At 45.4% G+C, this 13,848-nt stretch overlaps 1 protein-coding gene across 2 annotated transcripts in view; it reads right to left on the bottom strand.

The window, feature by feature from the left end:
* The window catches only part of LOC119950578 (tumor necrosis factor receptor superfamily member 14-like), a 55,037-nt gene extending 42,451 nt beyond the window's left edge, over window positions 1–12,586 (bottom strand). For both annotated transcript variants that reach the window (XM_038773126.1, XM_038773127.1), the window contains exons 1-3: window positions 12,495–12,586; window positions 10,865–10,925; window positions 6,748–6,844 (exon numbers count right to left, since the gene is read on the bottom strand). In XM_038773126.1, coding sequence (XP_038629054.1) covers window positions 6,748–6,844; window positions 10,865–10,888 — 121 coding nt within the window. In that variant the 5' untranslated portion in view covers window positions 10,889–10,925; window positions 12,495–12,586. The remainder of the gene's footprint in view (window positions 1–6,747; window positions 6,845–10,864; window positions 10,926–12,494) is intronic.
* Between the last annotated feature and the right edge of the window lie 1,262 nt (window positions 12,587–13,848).

Raw genomic sequence — 13,848 nt, 5'->3', positions numbered from 1 at the left:
TTTGCTACGGAATTGAAAGTAATGGCTCATCTATGCCTTTTTCCATTTAAATGTGATCAGTTGGCACGAATCCACTCCAACAGGACCACAAGGTAAACTGCTGGGATATCGAGAGAAACATGCCATTGGACCAATTCAACCTGAACAGAAACAAACCGCAACTCAACAACAGCAAAAAACGTGTATTTATCGAGCAGCTTTAACATAATAAACTGCCCAAGGTGTTGTTTAGAACATTCTTCTGCTAACCAAATAAGATGATATTAGGGCAGATGCTGTGTTTCTGTGACTGTGGTGAAAGGGGTGTCTTTAAGGAGTGTCCAGGTGGTTTTGTGACTGATAGGTCGATCCAGCAGGGTTCTGCAGGGTCCAGAACTCAGTCCCTTGCTCTTCGTGGGAGATATCAATGATTTTAGACCTGAATGTGGGAAGCATAATTAATAATTTTGCGTAGAATGCAAAGATTTGCTGTGTGGTTGACAGTGAGAAAGAGAGCTGCAGACTTCAGGAAGAAATCAATGTACGGGTCAGGTGGGAAATAGAACTCAACCCATGGAAGTGGGGAATGCAAGGGAAAGCATTTGTTAGGGTGGGGATCAAGGCAAGAGAATGTGTCATAAATGGCAGAATTCAGAAAAGTGTGGAGCAGGAAAGGGATTTCAAAGAGCATGTTCTCAGATCTTGAAAGAACAGGACAAGTAGATAAGATGCCCAAGAAAGCATAAGATACTTTAATTTATTTGCTAAGCCATAGACTATAAGATCAGGGAGGTGACACGAACTGCAAGAAAACACCAATTAGGCTACAGCTGTATTGTATTCAGTCCTGGTCAAGGCATTGTGACAAGGTACAGAGTAGATTTACAAGGATGTTGCCAGGAATGGGGAACTTTAGCTATGAGGAAAGATTGGACAGGCTGGAGTTGTTTTATTTGGAACAGAGGAGGCTGAAGGGAGATTTAATTGAGGTGCATTAAATTATGAGGGGCCAACATAGAGTGAAAAGTAAGGGCCCATTTCCATTAACACAGCGGTCAATAAACAGCGTGCTTAGATTTAAACATAGAAATAAGGAACGGGCATCGGCCTGTCTGCCCTTTGAATTTGCTCCATCATTCAATATGGACATAGCTGACCCTCTATCTCAATGCCACCCTCCAATGATGGCCCATACCCCTTGACACCTTTAGAGTCTCAATCTTAAATAGTGTCTCATTTTAAAATATATTCAGTGATTTGGCCCCCGTAGCCTTCTGTGGTGGGGAATGCCACAGGTTTACCACCCTCTCTGAGTGACATTACTCCTCATCACAGTCCTAAAATGGCTTACCCTGCATCCTGAGGCTGTGACCCCGTGTTCTAGACCCTCCAGACAGAGGAAACAACATTTCTGCATCCAGCCTGCTCATTCTTATGCTTTTGAATTAGATCCCCGATTAGAGGGGAGTTGAGGAAAAATGATTTCACCCGGGGAATATGGAGATCTGGAACTCGCTGCCTGTAAGGGTGGTAGAGGCAGAAACTCTCATCACATTCAAAAAATACTTTGACATGTAGTTGAAAAGCCCCATAATGCACAGGGATGCCAATTTAGCATTGAAATGTGGGATTAGGCAAATGGTTCTTTTCTGACCAGTATAGATCCCATGGGCCAATTTGTGCTGTAAATGTTCCATGTTTCTTCAAAGGAAAAAGACAGGTTGGAGAGGCAGAGAGGTTCAGGGAGAGAATTCCAGAACCTAGGGCCCTGGCAGCTGAAGGCACGGCCACCAAGGGTGGAACAACTAATAATAATAATAATAATCTTTATTGTCACAAGTAGGCTTACATTAACACCGCATTGAAGTTACTGTGAAAAGCCCCTAGTCGCCACATTCCGGCGCCTGTTCGGGTACACTGAGGGAGAATTCAGAATGTCCAATTCACCTCACAGCACGTCTTTCAGGACTTGTGTGAGGAAACCGGAGCACCCGGAGGAAACCCATGCAGACATGCGGAGAACGTGCAGACTCTGCACAGACAATGACCCAGCGGGGAATCAAACCTGGGTCCCTGGTACTCTGAAGCAACAGTGCTAACCACTGTGCTACCGTGCCACCCAATAAAGTCAGGATGCTCATGTGGAAAGAATTAAGAGGAGCACATGCTCTTGAAGGGTTGTGCGCCCGGAGAAGATTAGAGGTAGGGAAATGAGTGGCCATGGAGGGATTTGAAAATGAGAATTTTATAATTGAGACACTACTTCACCGGGAACCAATGTAGGTCAGCGAGCACAGGGGTGATGGGCGAACAGGAGTCAGTGCAAGTTGTAGAGAAGAATTTTGGAAAACCTTAAATTGATGGTGGGTAGAATGTGGGAGGCAAGGCAGGGATGGAATCGTCAAGTTGAAAGTGACAAACGCAGGTGGAATCAGGCTAATGTTACTATATACCCAGCATATTTCTAGTTTCAACAACCTAAAATTAGTGAGAAAAACAGATGAATTTCATTATAATTGTGTGCTGAGGCAGACTTTCAATGAAACACACAGCACTGCAGTGCGTGTCTCCAGCCAATGGGGGGGGGGGGGGGGGGGGGGGGGGCATATGGAGTGGTGACTGTTATGGTGGGAACACCATGGGAACACATCAGGGCCATGGTCGCTCTAAATGCACAAGCCTATCAGCAGGCAGTACATAACAACACAGGGCTCTGATTGGTGTTCTCCCCGCGGGAGCAGGATGACTTGACCAGAGGCCAGCCAGGTAACGGCACTGTGCGGCGAGGGCGAGGTGTGGGGTTTCTGTGGGAAGTATTGCTGAAAAACCATGTTGTGCAACACCCTTGTTCACCCCTTATCCCTTTCTGCAAAAAGACAGAACCCTCCATTTCTGTATTGTAGAGAATACTGAAAGTTCAACACAAAAATCTACCCTCACCAATCGAGATGTTCTCAAATATCCCGAGCAAAATTTGCGCAGGGAAATTAATCTAGGTGACAGTACAATCAGAAAAAGATAGTATTTAACTTTAAATCATATACTTTAAAGCAGCCTGTTAATTGGCAAGATGCCTCCCCATGGTCCTGCCACATATCAGAATGGGTCAGCTCCAGCTTTGGACCCTAGCGTTGGGACTTCAGCTTTGTGAGATAGTGATAATCAGGGCTAGATAGTCCAGGCCCTTTGGAAATGGGCTGTGGGCATAGGAAGGAGCCCAACTTCTTCCTGCCACCTTACTGTCAGCAGCAGGAACCTCAGGAGACAGTCGCCCACTGAGCGTACAACTAGCCACTCAATGCCCCAATTAAAGGTCACCTCCTGCTCGCACAAGCATTTTCCTTCTGTCACATGGATTCATTGCTGCTTGGCGAGGCAGTTTACCCATTCACAGGAGGTGCAAATAGGAATTGCAGAATCATCTTCAACAGTTGCTGTCGGAGAAAATGGGGGAGAAATTGATGATCGAACTGTTGCGCTCAATGTTGAGCCCGAAAGAGTGTAACGTGCTCAGTAAAAATATGAGGTGCTGTTGTTTGAGTTTACGCTGAATTTTATTGTAGATAGATAGTGGATGTGGGCGTAGAAATAAAACTATAAATCTAAATTGATAAATGATTAATTCCAGAAGACATCAATTGAATATTTGGGTTATTGAGCCTAAATAATAGCCATCAATGTTTGATACCACACCCCCTTGTCTCGAATAAGCAAACATTGAAACTAAACGCAGGTCCCAAAAGCATCTTAAGACCCATTGTCTCAACAGACGTCACAAAATTCAATAAGACAATAGGAAAGATTATAATGAAAGAGACGGTTCAATGAGTGGTTAACACGGCAGATTGTCATCCATCACCGAAACAAATCAGAAACTGATCATGCTCCACTCAAATCAATCAGAATCCCATAAACAGGACAAATCTTATACACAGGTTATAGTTTTGAAAGAGTTCTAGAGCTCCATATTTGAGATAACAGGCAAACTGAATTTGGAGATGGAACTGAAAATTGCTTTCCAGATAGGAACAGAAGACCACAGAAGTTGAGAGGCAGAGAGAGAGAGACTCACATGTCGCCTTGCTCCCTGGGTTGAATAAGGAAGCAGGAACCATGTTCAGCCAGTGAAATTGCTGCTTAATTTTAAATATTACTTTTGTTGCTGAATAAATAAATATTTCCTGAGTTACATCACCAGATTCTATCCTGTTGCCTCAATGGTCAAGTTCTCAAACAAACAAATTGAGTCAGTGGATTTGGAGATTAAATACCTCCAAGAACTTACAAATTGTCTGTTATTGTAATTCTGACTCCCACTGTGACCCCTCTGCCCTCAGCCTCCGGTCGTTGTTTCAATAAAGCCCAACATTGGCTTGAGGAGCAGCACTAAAGTTTATCTTTTGATTCGGCACTTTATAGTCTACAGGACTCAACACTGAGTTCAATGGTTTCAGGAATTAGCCTCTGCCCCCACTTTGTAAGACAGCAACTTTTGATATTGTTTTTCTATTTGTACCTTTAGACTGAGCTGGTGTTCCTTTACTTGACTCATTACCATCTCCATTGGCCTTGCACCATCATTCATTTAGTCATTGTCTTGTCTTCCAGCCGACTGCAGATCTTTCCTTTTGTTCTCCCCCCTTTCCCCAACTCTCTTTCTTTTACATTTCTAACCTTTGCGTGTTCTGAAGGTCAGCAACTTATAAAGTTAACTGTGTTTCCCCTCCACAGATGCCACTTCACCGACTGACCATTCCCCGCATTTTCTCTTCTTCCTGATTTCCAGGATCCATAATATTGGTAGAAATTCCAATCTTTCTTGGATCACTTTACCAAGTATTGCATGTTAATACTTACCAAGAATGGTAACCACAAGGGGCCACAAGGGGTCAAAATGGCCAATCAAAAATCATTGGAAGTTTACTTCATAGAATGCTAGTGTACAGTGAGCACAGCAGATTCTGAAGGTTTCAAGTTTAGTATAGAGTTGTTTGACCACAGCTGACATGTGGTAAAGCATTCTATTGCAGCTGGTCATTGTTTATATGGGAGCCTGAATTTATTGAGTTAGCAAGGCATTCTGCTCGACAGATTAGAATGTTCTCTCCTGGGGTCTACGTAGGTGGATTTATCAATGGGTGTCACTGGATATAAATCAGGAACAGTAACCATTATTTGCAGTCCAGTTGGCTTGAATTGATTTGTGATTATGTGTGTTGCGTTAATATATAAATGCCTCAATAAAATATTTTCAACAAAAAAGTAACAGTAACCTTAGCTGATTTTTGCCCTATTCAGCCCAGGTCATTGAAATGAATTCCAGGAGGTCATTCAATTGTCTCAGTTGAGATCACACCATACTTGTTCATGATATTCAACTAATGGACATAGAGTCATATTGGATCATTAAATTTGAGCCTAAAATTCTTATTGTAAAAAGAAGTAGAATTTATAAAGCATCTTCCAACAGGGAGTAAAACAAGTCATTGTCATGAAAAGGGATAAGTTAAATATTAAGGGTAACTGTACGGTAGCACAGGGGTTAGCACTGTTGCTTTGCACTGCCAGGGTCCCAGGTTCGATTCCCAGCTTGGGTCACTGTCTGTGTGCAGTCTGTACGTTCTCCCCATGTCTGCGTGGGTTTCCTCCGGGAGCTCCGGTTTCCTCCCACAAGTCCCGAAAGACGTGGTTCGGTGAATTGGGCATTCTGAATTCCCCCTCTGTGTACCCAAACAGGCGCCAGAATGTGGCAACTAGGGGCTTTTCAGTAACTTCATTGCAGTGTTAATGTAAGCCTACTTGTGACAATAAAGATTATTATTATTATCAATATACACAAGGTTGATAAGGGTTTTCAAATTTTCAGATTATCAACATGGCGGTTTGCAATTTGGAGCAGATTAAATATCTGAAAAACAATTTACCGTTTTTAAAACCAACAACAACATTTATAAAATTCAATGCTCAACATGTCAACAGTTGGTTGATTTTTCTCTGAATCGACACTGTGGAACCAGAAGGGTGACTCTGTGATATTTCACCTCAGATTCCTCCTGTCCTTTTTTTGCAGTCTGACATGTCGACTATTGGTGAAGCAGTAAGTATGCAAAAAAATAATTTTCCAAAGTATCACGTCCACAGATTGAAACAGGTGAATTACTGCACATTCAAAATTTATTCATTGGGTGTAGAATTTTTGATAGAATTTACAGTGCAGAAGGAGGCCATTTGGCCCATCATGTCTGCACCGGCTCCTGGAAAGAGCACCCTACCCAAGGTCAACACCTCCACCTTATCCCCATAACCCAGTAACCCCACCCAATACTAAGGGCAATTTTGGACACTAAGGGCAATTTATCATGGCCAATCCACCTAACCTGCACATCTTTGGACTGTGAGAGGAAACCGGAGCACCCGGAGGAAACCCACGCACACACGGGGAGGATGTGCAGACTCCGCACAGACAGTGACCCAAGCCGGAATCGAACTTGGGACCCTGGAGCTGTGAAGCAATTGTGCTATCCACAATGCCACATCCCAAAGAATACTTTGGGACGTCCTGAGTGTGTTAATGGTGTTGTATGAATCCAATTCTTTCTTTCTTTTAAATCCAGCTACTTAAAAATAAAAGCACCAGGTACGCCAGTTTTGCAGCTTTGAGACAGAATCACATACCATGCACCAGGCAGCCGCCAGTGGTTTTTCTCTGAGCTTCCGAATGCTACAAAAAATGTTACAGAGGTAATGATCAAAGACTGACTCGCTCACCTGCAGGGCACATGTTACAGCAGTTGTCCTTGTATAAAAATTGGGCCTGAAGGCAACAATTCACCTCTGGTTGGTTGGAGATCAGCATGAAGCACATCTAATTTGAAATAAGAACCAAACCGTCATGAGATTGTTTTGTCAATCTTTTCCCAGCTATTCTGAATGCTTTTGTCTCTTTGCTACTACGCAATTCCACCAATCACCTTCTGACACCTTGAAACATGACCCGTGTGTGACTGTAACAGTGATCATTTGTATGGGGAAGTCAGCAGAGCTGATTCTATTTCTGTCCTCATCCAATGTACATGTGATGTATATTTTCTTTAGGGGGTAACTGGATAATAACCAAGAACGGAAAGACTGAATCATTTTCCTCTCCCACGCCCAGGAGTACTAATAATAGCACCTCTAATGTCACCCCAACTGTGGTCAGCATAAGGAAGGGATCAAACTTGTAAATTCTGATTGTCATAAACGTCAAAATATGCAACATCCATTTTACTACCTAAATGTTAGCTAATTTTTCATATATTATCTGATGTGTGTTATGAACAGAGTCGAAAGATTGAACCCCCTAATTCTTCAATCCTGACCATAATCAGGTACACTTTGTTTGTTACACCGGTGTGGTAATACCACTGTATATATATATGTGTGTGCCTCTATTAGGGGATGTACAATAGTACCTGCTATTACAGGTTTGTCGGTAAGCCCCTGCATAGTTTGTCGGTAAGCCCCTGTCGGTAAGCCCCTGCCGGCTAGCTCTGCCCACAGGGAGCAGTATAAATATCCATGAGGTCGCCTGAGCTGCCATTTAACAGCTCCACTTGAGGGAATAGCATCTCACGGTAATAAAGCCTCTTTTGTACCGTTTCGTGTTTCTGTGTGCAATTGTTAGCGCATCGACCGGGAGTATTATATATGCACACATGGGAAAGGAGTTTCGCTTCTACAAATATTAAATTCAAACAGAATAATTAATAAGTCACTGAGGACTTAGAATCAGGTGAGTCCAGGTCGCTGAAGACAGGACTTTGTGGTGATTTATTGGGATTAGAAGCTGTACAAGTTGAGAAAGGCAGCCTTGATAATACATAAAGCCAGTGGTCCAGGTTTTTTTTTCTATGCTGAATTAGGATTTTCCAGGAACGGGTTTTGAGGAAGTCTGAACTAAAGGATTGTGGCTCGGTAAAGAAGTTAGATTTTATATAGCTGGTTTTCTGCAGTGTTTTTACTTTTTGCATTCTGCAGCACTGTTTCTTCTGCAATCAAGCTAGGCTTACCATTCAAAAGGCTTCCAAAAATGAAGGGCTTCTGGTCAGGTGACAGCTGCCTATTTTGATACACAATATGATGTAATCTATAATCTGGTCATGTTAACAAATAGCTTCCACGTCCCATGGTCAAACCCATCAACATATAATGGAGGTAGACAGGAGTTTTTCACATTTCGCATTTCCCTGTGCATAGTTAGATTCAGTAGCTCCCCTCTGTTACTTGGCCAATCCGGAGAGCATGGGCACAATTTTGAGGCTGCTCTCATCGCCCATGGGATTAGTGGCAAGAGCAGAACTTCTCGCAAGGATCGCGTATCCTGATTTCCCCACCCATCGCTGGCAGCATTACAAGATTCACACCTTTCATTTAAATCTCATTCACGGACCCCCTGTCACATGATGCCCCCTCGCAAGATCTTCAAACCGTGCCAAAGTGACCTTGTGTTGGCGAGGTTTACAGCAGGTTGGGCCTGACGGAGGCTGTCGAGGGGATCCCTCGGAGGACACAGAGGTAAGCATAGCAGGCAACATACCATGCCCCAAACCCCGATAGTGCCACCCCACCTTCCCCAACCCTCTCAACCCCTCATCGCATCCTTACTCCCTTACCCCCAACTCCCCCTCCCCCTGTGCTCTCTCATCGAACCTTCGCCTGCTTAGCCTTCCGTGCTCTACCGCTGCACCTAGGTGTGTTCCCAGGATGCACATCAGAGGTGGAGGCAGCCTGCTGCCTAGCGCATCCTGTGGCCTTCGATGCCCTTGGTGGGCGTTCTCTGGGGCCAGGCCCATTCGCTGGTGACACATGCCTCACCGTGCCACCCTGTTCCGGATGCTGACTCTGAGACGCACTGTTGTCAGGCTCGAGAACAAGAGGGAACAGATTTAAAGTAATTTGCAAAAGAAGCAAGTGTGATGTGAGAACATTTTTTTTTCATACAACAAGTGTTTCCGGTCTGGGGTGAACTGCCTGGTGGTGTGATGGAGGCAAGTTCAAGCGAGACATTCAAGAGGGCATTGAACGTTTATTTGAATGGAAACAATGTGCAAGAGTGTGGGGAAAGGCTGAAGAATGGTATGTAGGAAACTTGTCAACTCCTTGTCTGATCCTTGTTCCCTTTTAATGCCAGCCCTGCTAGCCAGTTTTAAAATCATAAACCTTTGGTGTTGAATTGAACCCCCACCTCCCCCCCCCCCCCCCCCCCCCCCCACCCCGCTGCAAGCTGCTGTGTGGACTGCTATGTGGTTTGTGATGAATGTGATTCACACCGGATTATAATCTGTATATACATGCGCCTATATTGTAAGTGCAGTTGCACTACCTGACCACCAGGAGTAGTAGCTCTGGGAATGCTCGAGCGTTGTACTGGGCTTCTCCCTTGGTTCTGCCCAGGACTCCTCCCCCAGGAGCTGCTGTATAAAGATCAGTGCCACATGGTCAGCCAGCCAGTTCACCGAAAGTTCAATGGCGAACAGGCTGGCTCTGTTGGAAGTATATTAAAACCGCTAGTCTAATCCTACAAGCACGTGTCCGTAGAATTGTTGGTTCCAACATGGTTCACAAGGGAGGATTCTGAGGAGTGTGTGAAAGTGGAGAATGCTATAGTGCAGACAGTAGCGTTAATTGGATGTAGGAGACCCAACATGGACACTGCAGTGGGAGCAGGTGTGGGGAATGAGGTAGATGAGAGTTATACCGGTTTGGTGTCCAAAGTGAAGGTCATCCCATTTCCCTGGACAGAAGTAGCCAAACCCATAACAATTTTAAGAGGCACAGGGGTCTACTTAAACTCTTGAGCTGGAAAAGGATTTGTTTTCTCCTCCAAAGAGATTAGTGAAAGCTGAGGTATTTGTGAATGGGATGGGTGGATGTTTCCCAGTTCCATTGTATAAAGTATAATTTGAGTGTGATTTAGTGTCACGTCCGGTAGTTTTTGGAATGGTTAAGGAATTGCCAGTGGAAGAAATAGGCTTAGTTTTGGGGAACAGTTTAGCAGGAGTGAAGGTTGTAGCGTTGCCCATGATTACAGAGAGTTTGAAGGAAGTGCTGCAATTAGCACCTGAAATGCCGACTGTAGGGCACGCATAGGACACAAAGGGCCTGTTCCAGTGGTGTACTTTTCTTTGTTCTTTATTCTTTGTTCACGCGGGAGTTAGGAAAACTCATTGGGCAGTAGCTTGCTCAGAGAAAGAGGTGGAATTTTACTCCTGAAATTCCTTTAAAAAAGTGAAACAAATTCGTAGCCCTGCAGAGGGCTAGCAGAGATCCGGAGTGATGAGTAGAATGTCTCCTTTTTCACCCTCCAACATAGCCGTCGACTTCCCAGACTCTGCTTAGCATTGCGTGGAGCACAACAGTTTTGGGTGTTTCTGCAACATGTCCAACATGCATCGCTCCTTAGTCTCTAACTGAGCCAGTCTCTGTGGTTTTTGTCAAGACAGAGATGGCTTTGATGGTTCACGGATTTGGAGGTCCGCACCACAGGTAGTTAACAAAGTGCCCCTGGCGTTTTCCTACAACTTTGTCTACGAGCCTTCAGTACTTTCACTATACCTGACTCTAATGAGTTCAAAAGTCATTTTTTTATTCTTAGTATTTTTTAACTAAGTTGAAAAGTTGGAGTTGGAGATGGTGGGTATGGGCAGTTTCCTACAGCCCAGTTTATCAAGTAAGTACTTGAGCTCTCCGGGGTCGAAATATCGCAGATTCATTCTTTTTATTTCTGTTGAGTTAGTTGATTGCAGCAATAATGCACCTAGTTATGCATCATTACAGCTGTGTCCAGCTGTCTGAGTTTTCTTTTCTTTCAAAATTTAGAGTTTGACATATGCCCAGCACTCACCCATAAAAAGTAAATCTTCGGCATAATTCAAAGGAAATCACCAGAACGATTTCTTTAGTTTCTGTAACAAAGAAGTAGCATTTCATGTAACATCTGTTTTTCTTAAGCCAATTTAACCCTTTGTTTGGTCATGTAATCAGGCACTGACACGCTTCCACAACAGAGGATCCAAATTTTAACTCCTTTGTGACGAGGCAACAAAACATCAAATGCAGTGAACTGAGACCAGCACCTCGTGGACTGCAGAGGTTCAAGAAGGCTACTCAACCATCTCAATGATAATTTAACGATGGGTGATAAATGGCCTTACAGATACCTAGACCTCTTAAATTAATAAGCAGAACAAAAAATAGTGGCAAAGGTCAACATCAATCAAAAGAATGAGATTTTAACACAAATGCGGTAAAACTTTAGTCAAAGAGGTAGGCTTTAAGCCTGGAGTAATTCATCTGCAGGAATAGAATCATAGAATTTACAGTGCAGAAGGAGACCATTCAGCCCATTGAGTCTGCACTGGCCTTTAGAAAGAGCACCTGACTTAAGCCCACACCTCCACCCTATCCCCGTGACGCAACCTGACTTTGAAACAGAATACCTCTAAATAGAAATGGCAACCCTATTTCTGACTCAGGGAGAAATACAGGGTGGCACAGTGCCACAATACTGCCTCATAGCTCCAGGCACCTGGATTCAATCCCAGCCTTGGGTCACTGTCTGTGTGGAGTTTGCACATTTCTCCCCATGTCCGCGTGATTTTCCCGGATCCAGGTGCTCCGGTTTCCTCCCACATTCCAAAGATGTGCAGGTGAGGGGGATTGGCCATGCCAAAATGCACCTTTATGTCCAAAAGGTTAGGTGGGGTTACTGGGTTTATGGGGATTGGGTGGAGGCATGGGCTTTCACAGTTTGTGACACTAATACAGATCATTAGGTAAGGTGCTCTTTCCAAGGATAAAAGAAAATTACTGCGGATGCTGGAATCTGAAACGAAAGAGAAATGCTGGAAAATCTCAGCAAGTCTGGCAGCATCTGTAGGGAGAGAAAAGAGCTAACGTTTCGAGTCCGATGACGCTTTGTCAAAACTAACAGACAGAGAAAGTGGGAAATAGTTATACTGTGGAGTGAGAATGAAAGATGAGTCATAAATAGCCCCTGGTTTCCCTGGGTTTCTGTGGCTATGACTCATCTTTCATTCTCACTCCACAGTATAAATATTTCCCACTTTCTCTGTCTGTTAGCTTTGACAAAGAGTCATCGGACTCGAAACGTTTGCTCTTTCCTCTCCCCATACATGCTGCCAGACCTGCTGAGATTTTCCAGCATTGTCTCTTTTGTGCTATTTCCAAGGGCTGGTGCAGACTCAATGGGCCGAATGGCCTCCTTCTGCACTATAAATTCTATTATTACTAAAGCTGTCCCTAATTTGTGAGTTGTGAAGAGATATAAAGTTGTTGTTATTTTTACATTCAGACTGGGAGGCCAGTCTGCGCGTGCGCAGTTAACACTCGGAAGGCAAGATGGCGGCCGGCCGGCCAGGAGTGACCCCTGACCCTGGGGCCTCCGCCATCTTGTCTCTGCTTCCCGCCTGAGGAAATGGGGAGGGGGAATGGCACCGGACTACTGCACTCACCGGAGAACCGGTCTCTGTCCCGGGGATGGAGGCAGCGGATTGCGCCCTCCCACCGCCTCAGCGCACAGGCCGCGGGGCCGCCTGGGGCTCAGGCCCACAGCAGCCGGATTGTGATGCGGGCGGGTAACGGAGGCCGAGGCTGTGTGTCAGGCCCAGGCCCAGGCCCAGGCCCGGCTCCCTGAGGCTAACCCCCCCCCCCCCCCCCCGGACTCTTTATTAATTCAATCCTTTATTATCCAGCGGCCTTTTGTGAAACTTTCGCCCCAGTTTGCAACAACCGCAGAGTTTGAACTCAGTCCTTGTCAATGTGCAATAAACACCGGATTACCCCGGGGGGGGGGGGGGGGGGATAAGGGTAAAGGGAGTGGGTTAGAGAATGGGGAGGGTAAAGGGAGTGGGTTAGAGAATGGGGACGGTAAAGGGAGTGGGTTAGAGAATGGGGAGGGTAAAGGGAGTGGGTTAGAGAATGGGGAGGGTAAAGGGAGTGGGTTAGAGAATGGGGAGGGTAAAGGGAGTGGGTTAGAGAATGGGGAGGGTAAAGGGAGTGGGTTAGAGAATGGGGAGGGTAATGGGAGTGGGTTAGAGAATGGGGAGGGTAAAGGGAGTGGGTTAGAGAATGGGGAGGGTAAAGGGAGTGGGTTAGAGAATGGGGAGGGTAAAGGGATTGGGTTAGAGAATGGGGGAGAGTAATGGGAGTGGGTTAGAGAATGGGGAGGATAAAGGGAGTGGGTTAGAGAATGGGGGACGGTAAAGGGAGTGGGTTAGAGAGTGGGGAGGGTAAAGGGAGTGGGTTAGAGAATGGGGAGGGTAAAGGGAGTGGGTTAGAGAATGGGGACGGTAAAGGGAGTGGGTTAGAGAGTGGGGAGGGTAAAGGGAGTGGGTTAGAGAATGGGGGAGGGTAAAGGGAGTGGGTTAGAGAATGGGGAGGGTAAAGGGAGTGGGTTAGAGAATGGGGAGGGTAAAGGGAGTGGGTTAGAGAATGGGGGAGGGTAATGGGAGTGGGTTAGAGAATGGGGAGGATAAAGGGAGTGGGTTAGAGAATGGGGGACGGTAAAGGGAGTGGGTTAGAGAGTGGGGAGGGGTAAAGGGAGTGGGTTAGAGAATGGGGAGGGTAAAGGGAGTGGGTTAGAGAATGGGGACGGTAATGGGAGTGGGTTAGAGAATGGGGAGGATAAAGGGAGTGGGTTAGAGAATGGGGGACGGTAAAGGGAGTGGGTTAGAGAGTGGGGAGGGTAAAGGGAGTGGGTTAGAGAATGGGGAGGGTAAAGGGAGTGGGTTAGAGAATGGGGACGGTAAAGGGAGTGGGTTAGAGAGTGGGGAGGGTAAAGGGAGTGGGTTAGAGAATGGGGGAGGG

The sequence above is a fragment of the Scyliorhinus canicula genome, chromosome 16, assembly GCF_902713615.1.
Source record: "Scyliorhinus canicula chromosome 16, sScyCan1.1, whole genome shotgun sequence".
Taxonomy (NCBI): domain Eukaryota; kingdom Metazoa; phylum Chordata; class Chondrichthyes; order Carcharhiniformes; family Scyliorhinidae; genus Scyliorhinus; species Scyliorhinus canicula.
The sequence above is the reverse complement of the archived record's forward strand: the minus strand, read 5'-3'. Positions and strand labels throughout refer to the sequence as shown.